Below are 17193 nucleotides of genomic sequence, written 5' to 3' on the forward strand. Positions count from 1 at the left end.
TGATATGAGGTTAGGAAAAAAGAAAATACCTGTAGAAACCTATAGGAATGAGAACTATGAACCAGTTTAAAAGTCTCAGTTTAACATATTAAATATAAACAGCCTCAAGGAAAACAGATCAAGGGAATACTCAGCATAGATTTTAAAAGACTTTCAGGTTTACAACATGACAGAATGAATTACAGAGACATGAGTCAATTATGTGACGCCTGTCAGTGGGCCACTATTAGGAATTTAAACCAGGAAGGTCTAAGAAACTCTCACAGTCTAGAAGAGCTTAAGGAGACGTGGTGACTGTAATGTGGCATCCTGGATGGGATCCTGGAACATTAGGAAAAATTAAGGAAATGTGAATAAATATGGACTTTAGTTAATAATGTATCAATATTGGTCCATGAGCTATGATGAACATACCACAGTACAATGCAAGGTGTTAATAATAGGGGAAACTGGGTTGTCGGGTATATAGGAACTCTTTGCATTATCTTTCCAATACTTCTCTAAATCTGAACCTATTCTAAAATGAAAAGTTTATTTTTAAAAAGTAGATGAGGGCTTCCCTGGTGGTGCAGTGGTTGAGAGTCCGCCTGCCAATGCAGGGGACACGGGTTCGTGCCCTGGTCCGGGAAGATCCCACATGCCGCGGAGCGGCTGGGCCTGTGAGCCATGGCCGCTGAGCCTGCGCGTCCGGAGCTCCGCAACGGGAGAGGCCACAACAGTGAGAGGCCCGCGTACCGCAAAAAAAAAAAAAAAAAAAAAAAAAAGTAGATGACACTTATAAACGGGCCCAAGTCAGATTTGCCTTATCACAGCAATACTACTTGAAAATTAAATGTCCTCCATTTGCAAATGCGAAATACAAGCCATTCAAATTATACACTATTGCCCATAAGAATATCCATGAAACAGATTATCAGGCCCCATTAATTCAAGATCCAAATTTTGTTCAAAATCTATAAAACTGAAGGTTACTGGGATAGACGAACAATGCATCTTTCATCAATCTAAGCAAAGACTTGAGACCTGGAAACAATCAAGTGGAGAACTACAGCAGGATGATGGATTACCATTATGTTTTCTTCAGAGAAAACAAACTCCTCCCTCTTTCTATCTTTCAAGACCTAATGGAGAAAAACTAAAGCAACAAACAAAAAAACTGGACTCCTCTTCCATCTTAAACCAAGCTAAAAGGACCCCCCATAAAATAAAGTACACAATGTGGATAAGACATGGTGACACAGTAGCCTCCATAAGGAGGCATATGGCTAAAAGCCATTTGTGAGATAAATCTTCAAAAAGGAGACAGGCTCACTCTTAGGAAACAATTCTGGGGAGCAATAAATCCTCAGTGTTGTGCTTTTTTTTGGCCACACCACACAGCTTGCAGGATCTCAGTTCTCTGACCAGGAACTGAAAACCCAGGCCATGGTAGTAAAAGCCCAGAACCCTAACCACTAGGCCACCAGGGAACTCCCCTCACTGTCGTTACTGTTAATGTAGAGGTTTTAATGGGTTACTTTTAGTTGCAAATCATTTTATGATTAGGAACAGCACAAGGATAGGTAATGCCATTTTCCATTTGAGGGCTATCATACATTAGAACAAAGGTCAAGGATGTCTTACCTCTAGTCAGGCACTGGACCCCAGCCATTTTTACCAGTGCTCTTCCCAACAGCAATAACCCCAAAATGATAATCAGCTGAGGGCTCAGACTAGGAAGTAATCTCCTTTAAAAGCTACCTGGCTTACAAGCCAGGAGAAATATATTACCTCAACCCATTTCTTAACAGAGAATTCTTACTATTCACAAAGTACAGTAATTTGCACATGCAACAAAAACTTCCCTTCCCTTGACAGGTATACACTAATATGTATAAAATAGATAATAAGAGCCTGCTGTATAAAAAATAAAATCAAATTTAAAAAGAAAAAAAAACCAAACTCCCCTTCTCAAACATTTGCAAACCATCTGATTTTAATGAGTCCCCATGTGCATCAGAAAGGCTAGTAAATGGCTTAGTTACTGGTCCTGATGTTGCTGAGGGGCACTTAAGACAACGGTAGTGGCACCTGCCCTGCAATCTCAGGTCTCTCTCTCACCTTTTCTTTTTTTTTTCCTCATTCTTACATTTTTTTTCTTTCTGGTTCCGTTAGTAGTATTTATGGGCAATGCTTTACCTTGCTGGTGGTACTTAGAAATAAAGATTTGCTGAAAACAAAATGCCATGTAAGACAAAGTAGCTCCTAAATGACACTGGCCCATGTGTGTGTGTTGCCATACACGACCCTAAAGGGCCTAGACTGTCTTGGTGATGTAACTGAACTTGTATATGAAAAGCTGATTGAACTTTTAGCCCCCCTCCATGCACCTTCCAACAACTACCTCTTTAAACGTATCCCAATGGAGTCTCTGTGATTACCAACACTCTTCAAGAATAAGCAGTTTGTTTACAAGTCACCTGAAAGGTTAGTTAGGGCCAGAATTGAAGGTGCTTTTCCATTCTCCCAGTCAGGGCACTCTTTCCATATTACTGTCACTCAAGTCAACAAATACTTAAGTGCTTACTAGGCGTGTACAAAAGCCCTGCGTTCTAACTTTTCTGGATAACAAAACTGAAGAGACCATCTTCTCAATTAGTAAGCAATACATTTCACAACCTACTTCTTAGACCAAGATAATTTAGACGGTCATTGGAAACACTCTATTTTGTCTAGTTAGAGAAAATAAATCTTAGAAAAACAACCTAGAAAGCTGATATCAGAAATATAAATTTAAATAAATTCCAGAGTTGGCAGAATTTCTTGCTTGCTCTTCTAAAAATTTTCAAAATGGCCTTGCACATTTGGCTTTTCAACACACAAGGCTGGAAGTAAAACAGCATTCAGAAAGCGGTAAAATAAACTGTCAAACAGACCTTCCCGGTGTTAAAAAAAATTCACGTTCAGGCCCCAGTCCCTTAAGAGGCTAGCTTCTCTCACAATCTTTTCAGCCCAAGGTCCCACTAATGAAGCGACTGATTCCCGTCCAGAAAGTGTTAGTCAGGAAGCATATGGCTGGCTGACATCTGAACTGCTAGCATTTTTGCCAACACACAACCCAGCTACTAAATATGGACCAATGGCTCTACCTTCTTCTTCCTCGTCGTCATCGCTGGACTCACTGACATGCACGCTGACAGCAGTGTTTGGAGAGTCTGTCCATTCAAAATACACCCCAAACCCAATGTCATAATTGTCTGTAGCGAATTCCCAAAAGAGATATGATCCTTCTTCATGGGTGGGTACTCGAACAGTGACTACTTCTCCTCGGCCCACTGTAATCACAGAATCCGCATCCTGTCGAATCTTCTCTTTAAAGTCTTTGATCTGGGGTCGTGTCCACATGGATGGAGCTGCTATTACTGGAAGAGATTCTAAAGGCAACAGGAATTACAAAGGCTAAAGAGGATGAGACTTCACCAGTAGGCAGCAACATTTGCATAGGATGACCTGCTCAGACACATGAAGGCACCAAGTGCAATCTGGTCTACCTTAGATTGAGGACTTTAAAAGCCTCCCCATGGAAGTCTCCCCGCAAATTACTACATTTAACATGCCACAGGTATTTAGAGGTCATCATACCACTTTAAGTAATAAATGCAATCCATAGTCTTAAGGAGGATTTTTTCCAACACTCTAATTGCATATGGGCATTGAAGAATGACCTTGGAAACTTCCTAGCTGGAGATAGGGAAACATTCTAACAAAGAAGAGAGATCTGGACTTGAAATAAATTCATTTTTGGATGTGAACAAAGAAAGCTGGGCTTTGACTTCAGTCTCTCTGTCAGAAAAAAGTCTTGACCTCAGAGTAAACCAAAGTTCTAGGGGAGGGGCTATTCTAAAAGAACTCAAAGAAAGAGAAAAACTTGGATAGGAATGGAACCGCTAGCGACTGAGTAAAAATGGGTGAAGTCTTGTTACTGAGCAGTATCTACGTGTACTCAACAGGTTTTCCAGAGTTATTCACAGAGCCTTTGACAAAAGATTCATTTGAAAATACTGGTGAACTCTTAATAGGAAAAAAAAGGGGGGTGCTGTGTGAACCAAGGTATTTCAAGGTCTTTTCTGAAACTATTTTCTGTTACTTGTTCTAAAAAGAATAAGGAAGAACTCTGAAATCAACTTTCTTATGAACCACACTACCATCTCTGATCACCGTCACTGAAATGTTCTCTTCTTCCTTTTTACTTAGTGAACTCTTACTCTTGCTTCAGATCTCTCAGCTCAAGTGTCCCTTCCCCCAGGAAAACCTCTGGTGACCTCTCTAACTAGGTCATATCCCCCATATTATGTGCTCTCACATCATAAAAGACCTTTCTCTCCAGCATAGTACCTACCATAGCCACAATGCTCATTTTATTGTGTAATTTTGCTTCACCACTGTAGCCCAACACTCAGAAAATCTTCAACCAATTGCTGAATAAATGAATGAGCTGCCCATGAAAAGGTAAGCAGACCTTTGAAAACCTAAATTCTTATTGGTAACATGGTACTTTTGTCTCAAAAATATATTGTAAATATATGGTAGCCAATCTACAAGATGGCCCCCAGTGATCCTCTGCTGTGTGTATTCATGTACTTGTAAGGTTACCACCCAAAATGCATCAGGACCAACAGAATATGGCAGAAGTGCGGATGTATTACTTCCAAAGCTAGGGCATAAAAGACACTGACGCTTTTGCCTTGTTTTCCTTTGCATCATGTGCTCTGGGGGAAGCCAGCCACTGTGCTGAGATCACTCAAGCAGCCATTTGGAGAGGCTTCATGGGGCAAGGAATTGAGGCCCTCCTGCCAACGGCCAGCACGAACTTGCCAGTCATGGGAGGGAACCACTTTGGAAGCAGAGCCTCTAGTCCCAGTCAAGCCTTCACGTGACTGCAGTCCCAGCCGACATCTTGACTACAACCTCATGAGAGACCAGAGCCACCACCACTCAGCTAAGCAGCTCTCAAATTTCTGACCCACAGAAACTGTGAGAGATAATAAATGTTTATTATTTTAAGCTGCTAAATTCAGGTACAGTGTGTCACACAGCGACAGATAACCAATATATACAACAAGACAACCCAAAGTGTCCAAAGGACATCTGATTTGCTCTTCTAAACTATTCAAAGAGTCGCCAGAAGCACCAGATTCAGACTAAAGAGTGAAAAAGCATTCAATTCTCACAAATATGTAATTGCTCTCAAAAGCTAATTAACCTGACTTCCTGACTTTTGCTTTTCATGAAGTCTGAATTACAGCATGTGGATGGAAGAACACATATGCCAAACCATACCTTTTGGTCCATTCTCCAGGGCTTCTTCTGCGGCTTCTGGTTCAAGCTCTTTTTCAGAGTTGTCAGTGTGGGTTTTGGCCTGTCCATTCACTGACATCATATCACTTGGCGTAGTTGTATTCACTTTTGATGATGTAGGCAAAGAAGCCCCAGCTACTGGTACTTCCTGTTGTTTCTGTAATGCTGCCTATAAGTCAAGAAAAAGTGAAGATACACTGACCAGGAAGGCTTAATAAACTGGACATTTGCCCTGAAATGCATTCTGACCCTATGTTTTGCCCCAACAAGTAGCTCCAAGAAATTACTAAGAAACTTTATCAGTTTTTATCCTATCTATAATGAATATTAGTATCACAATATCAAACTGATAGCTAAAAATGTCAAAATATTAACGTGGACAAAAAAACTGTAACTGAGGATCACATTTTTGTGACCTGAGGATCACTAGAAAAACTGACCAGGAAAAATTAAAGTAGGTAGAAATAATCAACCCAAAATAAAATTATTATAGGTAAAAACTGAACACAGTAACATCTGTTCTTAAAATTGATAAAAGAAAATCTTGATAAAATTCAGATACATAAAATTTGAATCAGAAAAATTAAACTTGGTAGAAATAAATGGTCACAGAAGAAAATTCATAAAGGCAGAAGCTATAACTGGTGAAACCTGATAAGGGCCCCCAAAGTAACCAACAAATCAAATATGGACAAAAGTAATCAATAAATTAAATCTTCACTGTAAACTATATACAGAAAAATTCTTATCACGATTAAACTACAAACTGTTAATCATGTAAAAAATATTGACCTAAAAATTAAATAGGCTTATAAAATGGAGTCTGAGGTCAAAAGACTTTAATGAAAATTAATCACTGTTTACATAATTATGATTAAAATATGTATATTCATAAACATGAAGTCAAAATGTCCTCTGAGTCAAAATGGAGAATAAAAACATCTTAAATCTAAAGGACAACTACTTTAGGACATTCCTCTCCTATCAAGATGAATAAATATTAATACTACTAGAAATGCCTAAGTATTACTTGAGTAACTTTTGGGGAAACTGTGAATTATAATGTACATATAGAAAAGTATACAAATCACAGATGTACAGCTTGATCAATTTTCATTAGCCAAACATACACATGTAACCAATGCCCAGATCAAGACATTACCTGTGGGTCTTCCCTGGTGGCACAGTGGTTAAGAATCCGCCTGCCAATGCATGGGTTCGATCCCCTGGTCCAGGAAGATCCCACATGCCGCGGAGCAACTAAGCCCGCGAACCACAACTACTGGGCCTGCCTGCTGCAACTACTGAAGCCTGTGCACCTAGAGCCCATGCTCTGGAACAAGAGAAGCCACTGCAATGAGAAGCCCGCGCACCACAAAGAAGAGTAGCCCCCGCTCGCCGCAACTAGAGAAAGCCCGCGCGCAGCAACAAAGACCAAACTCAGCCAAAAAATAAATAAAAATTAAAAAAAAAGATATTATCTGCATGTCAGAACCCTTCCTGGTACCCCTTTCCAGAAAGTCCCCCAAGGGTAACAACTATTCTAACTTGTAATATTACAGATTTGGCTTTGCCTGTTTTTGAACTTTACATACATGAAATTGTATAATATATGCTCTTTTTTGTGTCTGGCTTCTTTTACTCAACACTTGTTTGTGAGGTTCATCACAAGTAATTATAACTATTTTGTTTGTTTGCATTGCGACAGGATATGCCACTGTGAAAATACAAAATTTATTTATCCAATCTACTGTTGAGTGTTGGGGCATTTCAGTAACTTTTTAAACTAAAACACTAAGTTATAATAAGTAAGCATACATTTACAACAGTTAAAAAAAAAAAGAAAACACAGGAAAAAAAAGCCTTTATAATATAATTTCATGGTTTAGGGATAATGATATATTTTGGCATATCTGTATATACATTTCATTTAACATATCATTTACAAACCAGTTATTCAAACAGCAACGCCTCTCTCTGCTGCTAGTGCAGGTTGGCAAAACACTTAAGAGTTTAAAATACCTTCTTCCAAGGCCTAGATTCTCAGTAATTTCCACATCAGTTTTCTAAAAGAGTACCAGCTTCAAGAAAAAGGGCACATAACCAAAACAAGTCAGCACACTCAGAACATTCACTGCATGACAGGAAAGCAAAAAAAGCATTTCTGTTGATGATCAATTGGTCAGCTCAAATGGTCCCTCTCCATTTCAAGCCTTTCTTGAAACTCTCTAGCAGAATGAACAACTCCCTACCCCGGGATCCCACTGCCTATGAATATACATCTATTACATAAAATAGACTGTAATCATGTATTTACATAATCTCTCTTCTATACTCCAGGAAGTTTTTAAAAGAACAGAAAGGCACAGGAACAATGTAACAAACACCCATGTAACCACACCCCCAAATTAACAAGTGTTCCCATTTTGTTATTTTGCTCAGTATTTATATAAAAATTAATACTTTATGGGACTGAAGTTTCCCTTGCTCCTTCCCCAGTCCCTCTCCTTCTCTCTTTCCAGAGACAACCAATCAATTTGATAAACTTGAGTTTGTTCACTGCAATCTAAACTATGGCTTTCCAATTCTGTTTCAAAGATTTTTGGTTTTCCCCTATATGACTGACTTTGTTATGACTAAGTGATAGCAGCCTATAAGCAGGACAGTGTGTAATGAGCTAGCCTATTAAAAAATTATCTCAATGTCCATCAAAGAAGCAGGAAACAGGGAGTGACATGCTAAAGTAGAAACAGGCTTTAGAGGACAGAAAAGAAATCCCTCCAAAATACCACTTATCTTGTAACTCTAGTTTGACATCCTTTTCCTCTTCTCACGGATTATACAAAACCTGCAGTGCCTTTTAGCTGCTCACTAAATGTTAAAGACTCAGGGGAAAACGTATTTTAGGTGAGGATTAATTTTCAAGGAATTTAAAGAGCCTGGCAAATCAACAAAGATTACTTCACCTAACAAGAAATATGGAGCAACTATAATGCAACACTTCTCTTCTTTTTTTTTTTATAAAACATTTTATTAAATTTACAGAGAAACATAGTTTTTTGGTTTTTTTTTTTTTTTTTTGGCCATGCCATGTGGCTTGTGGGATCTTTGTTCCCCGACCAGAGATTGAACCTGGGCCCCTGGCAGTGAAAGTGCCGAGTCCTAACCACTGGACCGCCTGGCAATTCCCTGCAACACTTTACTTCATTCAGGTATTTGGACAGGTAGTAACTGCTTTATAAGTGAAAATTAATTAAATACGTAAACTTAGCTACGTTAACTTTAAGGAGGCATTTTATGCCTCTGCAAGATGTAAAAAAATGAATGTAAAATCAGTTATCTTCCCTATGTACCAAATACTTTCACAGAGTAACTATTTTCTCATTTTATTCCTCTGATAGTCCTGTGAGGTTAACAAGACAAGTACCAGGATTTTATAGCCCATTCTTACTGATGGGGAGAAAAGGCGGAAAAATCAGAGCAATAGGTAACTTGTCTGAGATCAAACAAGATAATGGCGAAGCCAGGACAGAATCCAAGTGGTGTGTGACCTCCAGTCGCATGTCCTTCCCCTAAACCGCATATTCCTATGTGGAAGCAAAGCCTGTGGGGGCACTAATCACCCAAGTCCTCATGGTTCCAGGACCACTATTAGAATCTACGTCAAACTCATTGGAGTAACACTAGGTCCATACAAATCCCAAATACATGTATGACAATATAATAGTGGCCACTTCATTTATTGCTTCAATATCATATCCTTCTTTTCATAATCGCCAGTGCAATGTTAAAATCTCCCTTAATAAAGGTCATCTAAAAGTTACGTTATACCTGAGAGGCTAACTAATGCAAAATTCATCAGCAACTGTTAAAAAAGAACGTGCGTTCCCATGAAACTAAAAACCCCGTCTGTGGCTAAATTCGGGGGTTATCTAGCGTACCTGTTGCTGTGCAAGCTGGACTTGATACAACTGCTGCATATACTGCTGATAGTGTTGCTCCTGCAACTGGCGGATGAGAATTTGCTGCTGTTCGTAGTTCCCTGGATACTGTTGGGCTGCATACTGCTGGAACTGCACGGCAGTCTGCGAGTTTAAAGCTGCCATTATCTGCTGCCTAAAAACATTAAAAAATATACACTAGTCTGACTACAGGAGATTGATTGTTCATGACAAAATAAAATGTCCTTGTTATTGATTTTCATAATGCATAACTCTTAAAAATGACTAAGGTAGTAAAGTATACCAATCAACATGTGTCCTAGGTCCAGACAAAGAATAAGAAAATAAACTTGGTCCCTAATCTTTCACATAGGTTTTTCAAGGAAAATCTGGGATGAAGAGGGAGAATAATAAGCATATCATCACCACCACCATCATAACTGCTAACATTTATTGTGCCCTTACTATGTGCCATGCAGTGTTCAGAGCACTCCCATGTACTAACCCACTTAGTTCTCACAACCGCCCTCTGAGGTAGGGTTTCACAAAGCAGGAAATGGAGGAGTTCAGTAACTTGCCCAAGATTACACTGCTAGTAGATGCCAGAGCCAGGATTCAAGTCTAGGAAGTCTGGCTCCAGCCTATACTCTTTAAACATGGTGTTGTAAAAGGATGGGTTGTCATCTATGGCAGCGATGAGATATTTAACTGTTGGCCATGGTTTCTCTACCTAAATACATGAAAAGCAGAATAGCTAAAAGATGTTACAGATGGTTCTGGTAAGTATAAAGAAAGCCAGTGAAAATCTGAGTGCCCTTGGCATTTAATGTAAAGCTTGCCTTAAAGAGGAATACTGAAGATAATAACTGGGCACACTTGGTTTAGAGATACTGATTTCTGTAAACTATTACTCTTCTTTTTTTTTTTTTTCCCAGAGGAACCACATGCTTAACTCAGTCATGTGACCAAACATAAACACCTCAAAGCCATCTCTTAACAGATAATAACAAAGCAGAATCTCACAAACTCCTGAATAGAACATGACACTGGGTCCATCTAGGGCACACCTCTCCCCTCAAAAAGAGTAGCAGTCATAGTTTCTCTCCAAGGCAGACTGAGGCCCTGGGTCAGTTTGAAGCTTTTCTGAGGAACTACTCAGAAATAATGGGGAGAAAACAATGGACCCGCATGTCCTCTTGTTTAATCTATATTCCATGCCACCTCTAGAACCCTAGGCCTTCTTCCCACAGTGTTTTATGGGCGTTAATCCCTTTCTCCTTATTCCCACAGCTCCCTCTGGAAGAACCAATCCCTTCTGAGACAGCTGCTCTCACAGCCCTTACTGAATAAGAAATGGCTTCAGCTCCCAAGTTCTGTACTAGGAGACTAGGAACAGACACCCGACACAGGCTGAACCAACTAGATCCTTTGGCCTGGGAATTTGTAACTGGGTCTCTTATATGCCAGCCAGTCTCTGTCAGATGCATGAAAACAAAGACCACATAAATCTTGGCTAGGACAGCCTTGCATATGCCAAAGCAGAGTGACAATTTGCAGAGAACAGAAAGAATGAAACAGAGACATAGCTGAGAGAAGCAAAGACAAGAGACTGTGTGGACCCAAAGACAGAGAGCAAGCAAGCAACCTCAGCTCCTATTCTAGTGCCTGGGTTCTGGGAGCAAATTCCAAATCCTTCTAATACATTCTTCATTCGCAACCAAATGATGCTTAAGATGAGGCCTTCCTTGGTAATACATCATTGGTACAAATGGCAAGCAGCTAATGCTGGTCGACTTCCCAGTCAAACAAATCAGAGAATTATTCCAAGGCACACAATGGTAAACGGTCAAGCACAACAGTGTGGCAATCCATCGCTCGTCGTGAAACACAAGCCACACAACACGCGTACTTTTGCTGCTCCAGCCGAAGCCTCTCTTCTTCTATCCGCCTCCTCTCTTCTTCCTCCCGTCTAAGCCTTTCTTCCTCTTCTTGCCTACGTTTCTCTTCCTCCTTTTGCAGACGTTCTCTTTCTTCCTCTTCACGCCGCCTTCGCTCTTCCTCCTCCTTCCTACAAGGTAAAGGACAGAGGGAATGAACCCTAAACAAAGAATCCCGTTTAAAAATAATTTAAGACTCTTTCCCAGTGAAGACTGACACAAGCTTTTTAGAGAATCATGTGATAATTTTATCACAATCTGAAATACATATACTTCATGAGGAGAAATTTATCATATGGAGTCAATCTCAAAATATACAGATCACAGCAAAAACAATGACTGCTTCACAGCAACAGAAAAAGGAGTCCATCAGTAAGGTTCCACGTAAAACATTACGATACCCTGAAACCTCCCTTCTAAGATATGCTCACAGCACCACAAGTTTTTCCTTCATACTACCTGCTGTGGTTGAAATTAAATTCGTGTGATAAAGTTAGCAATACATCTGCCTTACTCATTAAGTACATGCTCCATAAGGGCAGAGACTGCTCATCTCACACTGCTATATCCTCAGGGCTTACCACAGTGTGGGAAAGAATAAGCACACAATAAATGTGTAGAGAAATGAATAATCCACCCTGAAATGCCACGTAGCCATAAAATAAGAATAGGATTACATGGCCCAATATGTAAAGACATTTAATATATATGTTTAATGGAAAAAGCAGGTAAATAAATAGAAGAAGGCCTGGAAAGATATACCTTAAATCTGTCCGCTATTATCTACGGAGAGGAGAGTGAGACTAAAAGTAAGGTGGGAAGGAAGGTTTTCAGTTTGTGCTTCATATACTGTCATAAATGGAAAATCATTTATATTGCTTATATTCATGTATAATTTCTGAAATTAAAAAAAAATTAAAGCTTTTAATTAAAAAAAAGAAAAGAACAGTTGGGGATCTAGGCGCAGCCCTTACCCAGCTCTTACTCACCACCACAGCCCCTCTCCCGAGGGAGAGCAGACTCTGTTGCACTAGGAATGGAGGCCATATAGGCTGAGAGTTGTGAGGACTGCAGGGAGGTTGAAGATGGGATGAAAGAGAAGACTTCTGAGGGGTCTCAGAGGAGACACCATGTCGTGGCCCTCCATGAGAAGTGTGTGCGTTACCCCTTTTCTCCCCAAACTTCTATAAGTGATTAACACACCCGAGCCACAACCAAGTCTCAAACTACAGCAATAACATGACCTACTTTTTATATGTCACAGATAGTACACAGGGCAAGATGTTCCATAAACCAGAGCTTAAGCTTCAGGATAGAGGAAGTCTAGTCTTAAATGCTTTAAAAGAATTCTACATGGACCTCATCTCATGACAAAGGTATATTTTTAAAAGGAAAAATACAGTTTTACATGTTGAGTAGTAACTTAAGTATTCAATTTATCATTAAAAAAGAACTTAAGGGACTTCACTGGCGGTGCAGTGGTTAAGACTCTGTGCTGCCAATGCAGGGGGTCCGGGTTCAATTCCTGCTCAGGGAACTAGATCCTGCATGCTGCAACTAAAAGAGCCCACATGCTGCAACTAAGACCCAGCGCAGCCAAATAAATAAATAAATATTTTTTTAAAAAAAGACCTTAAAAAGCAATATATACTACTTCCAAAGACACAGCTACACCTCAATGATCCAATATCACTACACAATGGACTGCAGCACATAAATCAATTCCAGTAAAGGAACCTCATTGCATTCTCATAGGAATCAAACTTTTTCTCTGGCTAAAAACTATCTTCCTTTGGATAAGTATCTTCTGGAAATATATTAAGGTATTTTCTATTCGCTTAAAGAGAAATACATTATACCCCATACTCTGTCTCTTGGTAACTCAGGAGTTATAACTGCAAGCATAAAAGCTGTACACGCCATAATACAGTGATAGAGAGTTTACTTTCACATTAGCCCTGACTGCCACAGTTTTATCATTCTTGCATCTATTTTTCATGGTTTCTGTCTCCTCCCTCACTGTTAGGCTATTTTTTCTTCTAATGTTATTTCCAATCCAGGTTAAGGTGGGAAACCAGAGAACCAACTGTTTCTAAAGTAAGTATAATATAATCTGAGGGAAAATTGGTGTTACAGCATTATTTTCATTACCTAGAAATTTTGGACTGTCAAAGTTCTTGAAAATATAACCTCTAGATAAATAAAGTACTGGGGGACTTCCCTGGTGACACAGTGGCTAAGACTCCATGCTCCCAATGCAGGGGGCCCGCGTTTGATCCCTGGTCAGGGAACTAGATTCCACATGCATGCTGCAACCAAGAGTTTGCATGCCACACCTAAGGAGCCTGCCTGCTGCAACTAAGACCTGGTGCAACCAAATAAACAAATAAATACATATTAAAATAAATAAACAAATAAAGGGCTAACTATAATTCTGTTGAGTTCACAATCATGACAGAGAATCCCATAAACACACAAACAGCACATTCAACAGCTCCCCACGCAACCTCTGGAAATAATAAGCCATCTGGAAGCCATAGCCAATATGAAATGCCTATATAAGGTCTACCATGTAGCACAGCTGATAACCATGATATGGAGTATGAATATTCTAGAAACCCAAGGGAGGCAGCAGCAAAGGGTGTCAGACCAGAGGGTAAGGAGGAAGGGAGTGGCTGAGCTTACTGTGCTTGCTCAGAAACCTAGTGTAGCAACACAAAAGGAATGCTGCCATGATGGATGGGTGGTTACTTTTAAAGGTATAGCCAGACGGAAGCAGCCAACCTTCTCCCCTCAAAACTCATAATAAAAACACCTGCTCACATCGGAAAGTTTGAGCAATTGCCGTAAGAAGTGGGGATCCAATGGAACTAAGACACCTGATTTAAAACAGACATTCCATAAAGCAAAAGCATCAGTATACCATGCAGTAGGCTGCTCAAGGGTAAAGTATTCTGTGCCTTCAAACTTCACCTTTTTTTTTCTTGCTCTTCCTTCTCTATTTTGTGGGATGCAACATACGTTGAAAAGAGATGGCAACACCTATTCAGGAGCTTGACAAACTCTACCATGGCATCCTCTTTAGACATGTTTCCCAGGGCTGCCCATTCTCTCCTGTGAAGAATAACAAGAAAAGTTACTTCCTCTTCTTAATACAATGAGAATTTGATTTAATTTAAACCTAAATATGACCAAGTCTCAATTATAACTAAAATGAAGAATAATTCTACTATAAACAAAAGGTTCAAAACTTCAACAAGCAGGTAGTGATTTACTAAATTAGATAGGCCACATACAAACCAAACTTACTGTTGTAAACCACAATTTAACTGCACTGCTGATAATTTCCATACCAGTAAAAGGTATCAAAGTTTTACTTTTCTTATATCATAATTTAGCCTTAACTGAATAAAATGCTTAATATATTCTTTCTTGTCACAACTCTGTATATCCCAATAAGGGAATCAATTACTACATTGTAAATGGCTTTTTAAATATCATTTAGGAAGAATCAAATGAAGCTGTACTTGTCGTATGTTCATAAACAGATGAGTAAACTTCTTCCACAATATTTAGCCATAAACATCTCCGAGCCAAAAACAGATAAACGTCTGAAGACTCCAAAAGCTGCAAGCAAAAATGTTTGTTTAGTTCTTATTCTAAAGCTAACGAGCCAGCTATATACATCTTAATCAATTTACTTTGTACCCTTTTCAACATTACTCTCATTAACTTCATTATACAGTAAAACACCGTTACCTCCTGTCATTGCCCAACACATCAAAGAATCCAACCTCAGGACAAGTGTCTGGATTATATGGACCCATAAGAACCTGCTTAGGCAGTGCCACAAGCTTCAGTTTTTCTTCATAAGTTGGATGAAATGCTTTGCCATCTTTTTCTTTAAGAAAAATAAATACAAAGAAAACAATTAGCACTGGCAAAATACATAATTTTCAGGATTATATGTTGAAATTTTGCTGTAAGGTATATCACAAATTGCCTGTGATATATATAAACCCCACTATAGGGAGATTTTAATTTCAAGTACTAAATTTTAATAGTCAAAGCCAAGATAGAAACACTTTATGCTGAATTAATTTTTTAAAAATAAAGCTTAAGTACTGATATTTATGTTAAAACTACTACAAAGAGTAAATCAACTACATTTAAATTAAAAAAAAAAAAGCCGCTACTAAAGAGAAACCAATCTGTCAAGCTACAGTAGGGAGACACATACTAGTGTACCACTTGACATATTTTACAAATGTTAAAAATGTTCAGCAATCATTTCTTAAAGTAGTTTAAAAACTAATTTTATATCAAGCACTTTTAACATAAGAGACAATTACATATACTTTGAAAGGCTATATTCAAAAAGCATCCATCCCACTGAGGCACTATGATGTGGTAGAAGGGTCTTTGGAATCAGACAGCCTAGGTTTAGATCTCATCTCAGACACTTCCTAGCTGTAGGACCATTTAACCTCTGTTTACCAATAAAGTGAAAAGTCCCCTGATACTTCAGAGGTAACAGGATAGTATTAATGGTAATAACTGTTAGATACTTTTACTTCCTTTGTATTATGGCTGGCTCTGGCAGATTTCCAATGGGCTATTATGAGAGAAGCCAATCTGACCTGTAGAGACTTAACTACCACCAACAACATTCCAAAGTAGTATGAAACTGGGTAAATGTGAAGTCCTTATAGAATAGTTCTACTTCTTTGATAAATGGTAGGATTAATTACTGGTTGATTCTAATGATAATAAGAGATTACCAAATTTCAAAACAAACAAAACAGGAGGTAGAAAGTAGTATATCTTGCCTACAAATTTTATCCATGTACACAGAGGTCACCAAAAGAAAATCACTGATGATGAGAGAAGAATATGGTTTAAAAGGATATGAACAGGAAACTCAGAGAAGAAAAAAACAGAAGTTGCCAATAAGCATGCCAAGATACTCAATTTCACTAGTCAAGGAAATGGAAAGTGAAACCATTAGATACTAAGATGCTTTCTGCCATCAGATAGGTTAAAAAAATGCCATCAGATAGGTTTAAAAAAGTTAAGTAACATCAAGAGTTGGTAAGGACAGGACAAACGGTACCCATTCTCATACACTAATGTTGAAAGTATAAGCTGTTACAGTTATCTTGGAAGGAAATTTGGCAATATATTCCAAAATTATAAGTAGACGCCCTATGGTCCAATAATTCCAATTCTCATCATCTACCCTTGATAAGCACTCCCAAATACACAAAAGGAGGTGGATATAGGGATATTCTTGCAGCACTCTTTTCTTGTTACTGTAACCAAATTAAAAGTTCATCAGTAAGGGAACAGCTAAATAATGTGTCATATTCAGCCTGTGGTATAAATGAAACACATAAAGGGAACACTGTTAAATGAAAAAAGCAAGCTGCAGAAAACTACATACAATCACAGCACAAAATATATATCCTCAATTCTAAGTACTTCTGCTACCCACACTTTAACATCTCTAAAATCAGACTAGCTTTTACAATCTATTGTATTTTACAGTTATCATTGGCAGTTTTTCTTTCTTAAATAATAGTAAGTCTTAGAATTGATGAAATACATCATGTCGACATACCACATATATATTCTATAGGTACATTTATATGAATGTAAATGCAAAGAAAAAGATCTAGAAGGAGTCACACTAAAAAGATAAGAATGAGAAAGTGGGAGGGGGCTAAGATCAGGAGTGGTGATCAGAAAATTGAAAACTGGAAACATTTTATAGTTCTTTTTTTTTTCTTTAGGCCACACCGTGCGGCATATGGGATCTCAGCTCCCAGACCAGGGATCGAACCCGTGTCCCCTGCCCTGGGAGTGTGGAGTCTTAACCCCCGGACTGCCAGGGAAGTCCCAAAACTAGAAACATTTTAATCTTTCAAAGGAAAATATGCGGAAGAACAAACTAACCTGTTAAGAGGTACTGCCTCTGG

The 17193-nt window shown here is 38.8% G+C and overlaps 1 protein-coding gene across 2 annotated transcripts in view; it reads right to left on the reverse strand.

Annotated features, from left to right (window-relative positions):
• ACBD3 (acyl-CoA binding domain containing 3) overlaps nt 1-17193 on the reverse strand; it is a 34052-nt gene that overhangs the window by 2781 nt on the left and 14078 nt on the right. For both annotated transcript variants that reach the window (XM_029228565.1, XM_029228566.1), the window contains exons 2-7: nt 14975-15116; nt 14189-14329; nt 11188-11346; nt 9279-9453; nt 5320-5506; nt 3129-3413 (exon numbers count right to left, since the gene is read on the reverse strand). In XM_029228565.1, coding sequence (XP_029084398.1) covers nt 3129-3413; nt 5320-5506; nt 9279-9453; nt 11188-11346; nt 14189-14329; nt 14975-15116 — 1089 coding nt within the window. The remainder of the gene's footprint in view (nt 1-3128; nt 3414-5319; nt 5507-9278; nt 9454-11187; nt 11347-14188; nt 14330-14974; nt 15117-17193) is intronic.

Source organism: Monodon monoceros, unplaced genomic scaffold (assembly GCF_005190385.1).
Source record: "Monodon monoceros isolate NGI ecotype Baffin Bay Population unplaced genomic scaffold, NGI_Narwhal_1 Super_Scaffold_18, whole genome shotgun sequence".
Classification (NCBI taxonomy): domain Eukaryota; kingdom Metazoa; phylum Chordata; class Mammalia; order Artiodactyla; family Monodontidae; genus Monodon; species Monodon monoceros.